At 62.7% G+C, this 9,543-nt stretch overlaps 1 protein-coding gene across 3 annotated transcripts in view; it reads left to right on the plus strand.

Moving 5' to 3' along the window:
• LOC123017868 (unconventional myosin-Ig-like) overlaps nucleotides 1-9,524 on the plus strand; it is a 29,117-nt gene extending 19,593 nt beyond the window's left edge. For 2 of the 3 annotated variants that reach the window (XM_044419505.1, XM_044419506.1), the window contains exons 11-17: nucleotides 1,048-1,218; nucleotides 1,771-1,841; nucleotides 3,175-3,249; nucleotides 4,131-4,263; nucleotides 7,632-7,798; nucleotides 8,761-8,968; nucleotides 9,297-9,524. In XM_044419505.1, coding sequence (XP_044275440.1) covers nucleotides 1,048-1,218; nucleotides 1,771-1,841; nucleotides 3,175-3,249; nucleotides 4,131-4,263; nucleotides 7,632-7,798; nucleotides 8,761-8,968; nucleotides 9,297-9,524 — 1,053 coding nt within the window. Of the gene's footprint in view, nucleotides 1-1,047; nucleotides 1,219-1,770; nucleotides 1,842-3,174; nucleotides 3,250-4,130; nucleotides 4,264-7,631; nucleotides 7,799-8,760; nucleotides 8,969-9,296 lie in introns of those variants that run through there. The other variant, XM_044419507.1, reaches the window with a different exon arrangement.
• Nucleotides 9,525-9,543: the final 19 nt, after the last annotated feature.

The raw sequence follows: 9,543 nt of genomic DNA on the forward strand, positions 1-9,543 counted from the left end.
AGCGGAGCCAGCTGGTGCCAGGGGTCAGACTAGATGGCCCAGAAGGCCCCTTTCGACTCACTCAGTTTCTGTGTTTCTGTCCCCCAGCCAGCATGGCTGATGGTCGTCTGGCGTGCTTGGCGGTGGCCAGGTTGTGCCCCGGTGACAAAATGCTAGCAGTGGTTTGCCAGGGGATGGGGCGGGCCTGGAGCCCGTCTCAAAGGTGCCATGTAGGATCACAGGCATTTCTTGGGTTCCTCCTGCCCCTGCGCTCTGTCGGTAACGCCCGGCTGGTGGCAGTTGGCACGCCGAGGGCGTGAGTCAGGAGCCCGCTCACGGGGCCACGGGGGCACGGAGCAGCTCAATATTCTCCTTGGCGAATTCATCGGAAGGGGTGCAAGTTGCTAACTTGCGTGCTAACTAGGAGCGCCGCTCGCCCCGGCAGAGAAGAGGGCAAGAGGCAGGCCAAGTCCCCACAGGTGCTCAGCTGCCCGGGGTGCGTATTCCGAACAAGACCTGGCAGCCTTCCAAATGCTCTCAGTGCTGTTTCATGCATTCCCTTGTATTGTTCCTCTACCCCTCTGAGAACGGCCCAGGGAGCTTCAGCTACGGGTGTTATAGCAACGTAATAAACAAGAACTATATAATACAATAAGGAACAAATCGAGGGTGGTCCTCGGAGAAAGAGGGCACACGGACACCCCACTACCATCTGTTTCCTGCCCCACTTATTTTGCACCTACCGCACCCCTCCCACGGGTGTCCGGCCGCCTCACCTGCCCCGCAAGGGCTGAGGCTGCCTCTCCTGTCCGCTCCTGCCCCAGGTGGGCCGCGGTGGCCTGCGCCCAGGTTCTCTCCTGCCAGAGGCCGCTGCCCTTTCTTTGCAGGGCCTTCCCACAAAGATGGCGGGTGCCCCGGGCCTCCCCCTTCACTTTCGCTGTGACTTCTATCTCCAGACGGACTCTCTCCACTCGGGCTCTCCGAGGAGTGGAAGGTCCCTCTCTGAGCAGCGGGGCTGCCCCGTCCCCCTGAGCAGCGGGGCTGCCACTCACGCCTCCCCCTTGACAGATCGAGTATTTCAACAACCAAATCATCGTGGATCTGGTGGAGGAGGCGCACAAGGGCATCATAGCCATCTTGGACGAGGCTTGTCTGACGGCGGGGCAGGTCACCGATGCCCTCTTCCTGGAGTCCATGAACGCCCGGCTCGGCAAGCATCCCCACTACGCCAGCAGGAAGGTAAAGGGATGCAGCAGCCCCCCCCCCCCGGCACGGCTCTGCCCCTCCTCGTGCCCCAGAAAAGCTCTGTACAAGACGAGGAATGGCATGGCGAAGCGCCCCACGGGCCTCTCCCGGCTGCTCCTCCTGTGCTAAGCCAGGCCTGGAGGCCAGATCCACGTCTAGCCTAACCCCCACCCTCCGCCAACTGTTTTGTGGATTCCCAATTTCTGTGCAGTTTCTCCCCATTCTAAAAGTCTGGGCTGCTTCTGCCAGCGCCTGGTTCCCGGCAGCGCGAGATTTAGACAGGATCGTGCTGGAGCTTTGAGCCCCACCGCTCCTGCCAGGCTCCCCTCGCTGCACCCGCGACTCGGATTAGGCCCCCGAGAGCTTCTCCAGACTGGAATGTGGCCCTTGGGTTGAACGAGCTTCCGCAACCCCCGGCGTGCATCCCGGGGGCGCGTGTGCATTGGGAACGGCCTGCCTGCGCAGTCAGCCGAGAGGCGACGGGGCGCCTGGAAGACTGCAGAGCGGTATCCTTGCTGACGCGATGCGCTGCCGGTGTGTCCTCAGGTCAACCCGACCGACAAGACCATGGAGTTCGGGCGGGACTTCCGGATCAAGCACTATGCGGGCGACGTGACGTGAGTGTTTCTGTGCGCCTCCTGGGGTGGTGTGGGGAACCTGCGTGGCGTGCGAACCGTTGGGACGCCCTGCCCAGGGGCCCTTCACCTGCCGCACCCCCTCGGGCCTCTGTGTGGGCTGGATTTTTGCCGCGCGACGTACGCGTGGAGAACTTCAGGGGAATCTTTGGGGATCCGAATGGTCCTGACCATGCACCATCAGGAGCCTTGGAAAAACTCTTGGGCCGCACAGACACAAAACATGAGGAGAAAACAAGCACAGAGAGAATCCAAGAACACTGTGCGGAAGCCTTAACGTGCTCAGTGGACAAGGACATTCCTTGGATGCCCTGAGGAGCATGGGCATTGTTGTGCAGCAGAATTGTGTTCCCGAGGGTTCTTCGCTGCAGCTGTTTCTCTAGAGGCCTTCTGAGTTTTTGGCCAGTGACCTGCAGACACGTCCCATCAACTGGGGGGACGGAGCATAGGAACACACGTCACACAAGGCTTCAGTGCTCCTTCAAAGGTGGCTGGATGGACATCTATGCCCATGGGCCATGCTGGCTGGGGTGGATAGGAGTTGCAATATCTGCACCCCCCCCCCCCCGCCCAATAAATACATTAAGATTGGGCTTGTTCTCTGGCCTGAGCAACAGGACCTGCGCCAGGTCAGGGCCACAGGTACACCGTGCCGGGCTTCATCCGTGCCTTGCCTTCAGCCACCCTTTCCTGGCTGGAAAGATCCTGCCACTGCGGCATCCAAGCCGGACGTCCTGGTCTGAGCGTCATCTCCGGCTCCTTTCCAAGCCCCTTTTCATGGCGTTCCAGGAGAAGCACCTTCCCAAATCCGTGTTCCCCTGCAGTAGATGAAGACGAAGGGCCCCCAGCCATGTGTGAATCCCTCCTTCCACTGGGAAGGGGAGGAAGGAGAGCAGGGAGGGAGCCGGTTGGGGCAGCAAGGCTCCCAGCAGCTGATGTGCCAGCCACTTGTCTGCCTCCGGGTACGGAGGGTGGGAAGGCGGTCCAGGCATCCAGGTGAGGCTCCAGCATGCTCTGAGATGGTTCCCGGTGACCCCTGGGGGCTCCCACAGGTTGCTTGGAAGAAGAAACAGGCAAACAGTGGTTAATTCTTCCTTTTAAAACATATAAAATGCAGATGTTTGCGCGAGACGGATTCTGTCTTTCGGCAAAACACACGGGGTCCCTGAAGGGTGGGAAAGAGGGTCGACGGACACTGAGCTTACTTTACGTTGGCAAAGCCGGAGATCCTTTTAGATGCTCGCCCGGGGCTGCACCGGCGTCGTGGGCGACCCGCGAGGCAGCGATGCAAAGGCTCTCCCACCGTGTGCTGCAGGTACTCCGTGGAGGGCTTCCTGGACAAGAACAAGGACACCCTCTTCCAGGACTTCAAGCGGCTGATGTACAACAGGTATGCCCGGCCGTGCCAGGAGGATGGGGGGGGGGGGGGGGGAGCGTTTTTTCCCATGCTGAGCTCCAAATGGCCCCACAGGAGTTGCCCGGTGCATGTAAGCCGCCCCGAGGCTTCGGCGAATGGGGCAGCATAAAAATGTTTTAATAAAATAATAAATAAAATAAAATAAAAATTTCCCTCGACCAGCTCGGAGTGTGTGTCCACCTGGAGCCGCGGGCCCTGCTCACTGGGGGGGGGGGGGGGCCAACCTGCCGGGGGGGCACCAGATCGGGGAAGGGCGATTCAGAGGGGAACGTGGAGCCGTGGCAAGAGCACCTGGGCGCCGTTTGCGCTGCCTGCCGTGCCCGGCCAGGGAGTGCTCCATCGCGCAGCCGATCGGCCTCCCCAGCCCGCCTGCAGCCAGGGGAGGAGCCGCCGCCTTCACCTGGAGCACCGGACACCGTGGGGCAGAGGTGCAGGGCCGGTCCAGTCAGGGTCAGGAACCTGGCAAAGGGTGGCTGCGGGGGGCGGGAAGGCAGGCAGGAGCCGAGTCCCCCAGGATCAGGCTGCAGGGTGGAGGCTGAGGCCAGATCGCGAGTGCACGGGGGCCTCCACAGCGGCCCCCACGGCTGGGGCAAAACAAGCCAGGGCTGGGCGGCCCCTTAGTGCCCGTCCGGAGGCTTCCGGCTGGTTTCCACGGCTGCTGCGGCCCTCACCCTGCGAGCACCACGGGCCTGGCCCCGCTCCTGCGAGGACTCATGGGGTGTGCCGGGCTGCCGGCTCGCTCGAGCCTCCGGGGGGAGCCGCACCCCCCACGGATCCAGGGGGAAACCGGGGAAAATGTGGGCTCGGGGAAGGGCGCGCGGTCCTTTCAGTCCCTCTCTGCGGTTTTCCTCCAGCGCAGACCCCGTCCTACGAGAGATGTGGCCGGAGGGGAAGCAGAGCATCATGGAGGTGACCAAGCGGCCCCTGACGGCGGCCACGCTCTTCAAAGTCTCCATCGTGGCCTTGGTGGACAACCTGGCCTGCAAGGTGCTTGCCGGCCCGCCCTCTCGGAGCCGCCAGCCGTTGGGCTGTGCTGCCTGCTCGGGCCCGGCGCCCGGGGGAGGCTGGGGGCCCCACGGCGCTCGCCCGTCGCCGCTGTTCTTTGGTGCACCGTCAGGGCTGTCCGTGCTGCTGCACAGCAGCAAAGCGATTCTGAGGATGGTGCTCAGCACCATGCAGAGCCCTGTCGAGCCTAGGAGAAGAGCTGCAGCGGATGAGGGGCCCCACTCGGGCAGAAGCCGGCAGCCGCCGCTCCCACCTGCCCCGACCCTGTGTGGGCTGCCCCTCTTGCGCCAGGGCCCGAAGCCCCCGTGGAGGTTTGGGGATCCGGGCCACCTCCAGCCAGCCCCCACTGCGAGACGGCATCCTCTGCCTGGGAGGGTGGGCTCTGCCCCGTCCGGCCGCATCCTTGCAGACCTTCCACCAGCAGGCAAGAAAAGCCTTCGGCCGGCTGTGCAAGCCGCACGTGGCACGGATTTCTTTAGCCGCGCAGCCGAAAGGTCTCCCGAGCGGATTGGCAAAGCAAGAGAGGAGGGAACGTGAAAGGGCTCCATTACCTTAAAGTGGGAACCTCACTGGGAGGGAAGCTGGGGCTGGATGCCTGGCTTTTCCGGCTGCAGGTGTGTGTGCGTGCGTGCGTGTGTGCATGTGTGTTTGCACACTTGTGGTTAGCTGAGGCCTTCAGGGTGCAGTCCTACCCGTTTGACCTGGAGGGTCTGGCTTTCCCCATATGCTGGACTGGGCTCTTATTTATTCAGCTTATATGATGCTTTTCCAGGAGGTGCTTGAGGGGACTCAACCCCATGGGAAACCAGATAAAACAGGCCATTATAGTCAGACTTAATCTACTGGTGTGATTAAAAATCTCCCAATTAAAAATTTAAGATTCATGCGCAAGGGGCAAGGCAAACCCGTTTCATGGACTTGCAAGCCAGCCCTCCTTCGGCAGGGATTCTGGCAGCCACCGAGAAAGCGGGGCTCCATTTCCACTGGAAGAGGGAAATGGCCACCCCGAGAGCTTAAAGCCCAGGCTGGCCCGCAGGGGAAAGGCAGTCTTTGGGTGGCCTGGTCCCAACCCATACAGGGTTCCCTAAGCCATAGCCAGGACTTTAAATTGGAAAGGTTTTGATGCCCCTGTACCCAGAAGGTCTCCAGAGGGTGCAGACAAAGAGGAAATGCTTTTCAGTTCCCTGCAAAGCTACACGCAGGAAGCCGCAAGCATCTTTGCGCAGAAGCGGGCCCCCTTCCCGGAGACCTCGGGCTGCACAGGGACGAAGGGAAGCTGCCTGCGCCCCTTAGGGCCCCTCTGTGGCTTTGGCCGCTGCCCTTGACAGCTGTGGGGGGGCTTTGAGGTAATTGCAAGGCTCTCTGCCCCCAGCACACTCGCTGCTGCCCAGCCCGTGGGCTCACGCCCGCTTTTACGGGGCCGTCTTCCCTGCGACCCCCCCCCATCCCACGTGGATGCTGGCGGTCAGCCGTCGCCGGAGGGCCTCAGCCGCCTGCCTCCAGCCGGTGGGGGCAGAGGCGCTCAGTGCCGCCCCCACCCCACTCACTGGGAACCTGCTCCCAGGAGCCATGGTGCCTAAAATTAGAAGCCTGCGCAAGCAGAGCGCGGGGGGGGGGGGGGGATGGTGCCCCGTGTCCTGTGCTATAAATACACAGATGGTGATGATCAATCGCGTCTTTATTTTCTGCTTCTTCGGGGAACGTGGGACACAGCGCATCTGGCTCTGCCTTGTGCGAGGGGAAGGGCCCCCACCCGAATTTCAGGGGTCGCCCCCTCCCTGCCCTGTCAAGAAGAATGTTTTTAAGGGGTGGAGGGGTTGCTTCAAGGGAGAGAGGGTCCGGTGCAGGGGATCCGGTGTCGATCTGGAGCCAGCCGCTCTGCTCCCCTTGTCCTTCATTTTCGACCTCACGACGCCCCTGCGAGGCTGGCGAGGTGGGCTGCGACTGAGCAGTGCTCCGTGAACTTGGTGGCTGACGGGGCTTGACGCGGGCTCTCCCGGGAAGAGAAAGCGAGGTGCCTTTCGGCATCCGAGGCCCCTTCCTCCTCTGGGCTGGGACCGGGAGCGTATTTGGAGCGCAGGCGAAGGCCAGCCGGGAGAACAGCTTGGGCACGATCCGTATGGGAAGCGTGGCAGGCTCCTCCCGCAGGTTTGCTCTGGAGTAAGCTCCAGGGAGCTTACGCGCTGGTGACCATGCATGGGAAGGCATCTTTGGAGGCCTCTGGATCGGGCGCCATGTAGCCAAGGGGGAATGGGCAGTGCTCCCCATCTTGTTTGGACTCCAGTTCCCATCAGCCACTTCACCATGGGCTGCACTGGCCAGGATGGAAGGGAGCTGCTCTCCACAAGCATCGAGAGGGCTACCTGTTTCCCGCTGGGTGGTGTTCAGGGCCAGGTCTATCGTCGGGCAGGGTGAGGCGGCTGCCTCAGGCAGCAGGTGCTGAGAGCGGCACCTGTTGAACTGCAGCCCTGCCCCAGCAGTGCACTGCAGTTCAGCTGCCTCTCCTGCTGGCTTTGGTCTGTGGCTCCCAGATGAGAGATTTGTGTGATGTAGCCGTGCGATTGTTGGACCAGGAGTCAGGAGACCCGGGTTCTGGTCCTGCTCAGCCGGGAAGCTCCCTGGGTTACTGAGTTGCAGCCTGGCCTCCCTCACAAGGTTGTTGTGAGGCTAAAGTGAGGAGGAGGATTGCACAAGCTGCCAGCCAGTGCGGTGTAGTGGTCAAATGCACGGGATTGGGTCCAAATGCAACTTGGGTCCAAGCCAAGGGACCAACTGGGTGACTTTGGGCCGGTCACAGACTCTCAGCCCAGCCTACCACGCAGGGTTGTTGTTGGGGGAATAAGCCTGAGAGCAGGAGGAGGAGAATGATGTAAGCTGCTTTGAGGTCTTTAGAAGAAAAAAGTGGGGTACAAATCTAATAAATAAACCGATCGGGAGCACTTTGTCTTTTCCCCCAGCTTGCAAAGCACCTTGCGGGGGGGTTGCTTGGGGGGTTGACCCACTCCAGCCCCTGAGCCCCTTCCTTGCTCCCAGCCATATTGCCGGATGTACTTGGGTACCAGCGGACAGGGGTTCGGGAGGCGACCAGGGAGGAGCTGCAGTGTGAACGTGTAGCACAGGCGCTTCTGCCCCCCCGTGGCCGCCCCCAAGCTACCTCGGCTGGTGCCTGGGTGGATCGGGGCCCCGCCCCGCCCCTCTGAGCGGGTCACCTTCCCATGCAGGTATGATGGAACGCTATAAAGCAACAGCTGGGCAGGGCAGCCGGGGGCCGTGAGAGGGCGGGAGAGCGGGGGGCCCTCCGCCCCAAAACTCAGGGCTCACTGGCCTCTTCCCGGCTCTTTCCCCAACAGGAGCCGTACTACGTCCGGTGCATCAAGCCAAACGACCTGAAGTCCCCGCTGCTCTTCGACGAGGAGCGCTGCCGGCACCAGGTGGCTTACCTGGGGCTGCTGGAGAACGTGCGCGTGCGCCGGGCTGGGTTCGCCTACCGGCAGCCCTATGACCGCTTCCTGCTCAGGTGGGTCCCCCGCACACCTGTCGGGAGGGCGGGCGGGCGGGCGGCGGAGGGTGCCCAAGCCATGGCCGAGCCCACAGGCCGCCGGGTCCGAGTGGCCGCTGCCCAGGAGGAGGACTGAGATTCTTTCCCTGGTCTTGAGGAGCAGAACTCCAACACCCACCATCCCCAGCCCCCACACCCTGCTGAAGAAGGCTGTTGCAGGCTGCTTGCCTCAGCCCCTTTCCTCGATGTCACCTCCGGCAAAGCAAGGAAATGTTTGTTGTCCGCCTGCTCTTACGGTCGACGTGGCCCTTCACCGAGCTAGCCCAGCCGCACCTTGTGCCGGCGCAGCGTCCTTCCTAGGGAAAGAAAATCCCCGCAAGCAGAAAAGCAGCAGAACAGGGAGGGGAGTGGCCTGTAAGCTTTCTGCTGGCTTTGCTAGCTTTCCATTTGCAGGGAGAGTTTCGTTTTTAAATATGGGGAGCACTCAGAAATGCACCCTGGGAGGCATGGCCCGCTCTCCAAAAATTAAGGAATGGCGACTGGCTGGAATCTGGGATGGGGGCATAGCTTGCTGTGCAGCCACTGGCACTGCCATGCCCCCAAAGGAATTCGCAAATCGCCGGCAGCTGTGCTGACCAAAAATTGAGGTTCCTCTGCACCGGGAGCAGATCTTTCGTAAAGCTGGTGGGTTTATTCGAGGCGAAGGCATCCCAAAATACTTTGCATGACAGCAGGAAGTGCTCACGGGACTGTCTTGATCCTGGGAAGCCCACCACCTGCCCCGGGGGACGCTCGAGAGCAAGAGGATGGCAGAGTAGTCAGACGGGGGCGGTAGTGAAAACAGCCCTGTTGCCCCAGCCCTGTGAACCGGGGGCAGGACACTGCCATTTGCCCCTCGGCCATGGCACAGGCCGCCGGGGTTGCCCTCTCCGTCCGCGCATCCAGCTGGGCCAGCTGGGGTCAGTGTCTTCTCCACCCAGGTACAAGATGACCTGTGAGTACACGTGGCCCAACCACCTCATGGCCACGGACCGCGAGGCCACGCAGGCCCTGATCGAGCAGCACGGCTTCCAGGACGACGTGGCCTACGGCCACTCCAAGATCTTCATCCGCACGCCCCGGACGCTCTTCACGCTGGAGCAGGCGAGGGCTCAGCTGGTCCCCATTATTGTCCTGCTGCTGCAGAAGGTACCGCGACCCTCCGTGGCGGCGCGTCTCCGGACCCGTGTGCGGGGCACGGGCTGCTGGACGTGGGGACTGGGGGGCCCGTGCCGGGCAGTGGAATGTGCCCCGTTGCCATGCCGGCTGTGCAGCATGGGGGCCGTAGTCCAGGAACCCAGAGGGCGCCCAGCTCTGGGGGGCCCCAGCTTGGCACGCGCCCCTCCGGATCCTCTCTGGGGGGCCTGGCTGCACACCGGGAGCAGGCTGGCCGTGTCCGGGGGCACCAGCGGGGGCGGGGGACCGTGGGGTACCGCGGCTCCCCCGGCCGGGGACTCAGTGCCTCCGTCTGTTCCAGGCCTGGAGGGGAGCCCTGGCCCGCAAGCGCTGCCGGTACCTGCGGGCCGCCTACACGATCATGGCCTACTTCAGGCGCCACAAGGTGAAGTCGCACCTGCGGGAGCTGCTGCTCAGCTTCCAGGCTGTGCGCAGCATGCCGGACTACGGCAAGGGAGTGGAGTGGCCGGAGCCCCCCGCCGTGCTGGCCCAGTTCCAGGAGAGCAGCAAGCTCATTTTCCGCAGGTAACCAGCCCGGGGGGGGGGGG

Source organism: Varanus komodoensis, unplaced genomic scaffold, assembly GCF_004798865.1.
Source record: "Varanus komodoensis strain SLA01 unplaced genomic scaffold, ASM479886v1 scaffold104, whole genome shotgun sequence".
Classification (NCBI taxonomy): Eukaryota; Metazoa; Chordata; class Lepidosauria; order Squamata; family Varanidae; genus Varanus; species Varanus komodoensis.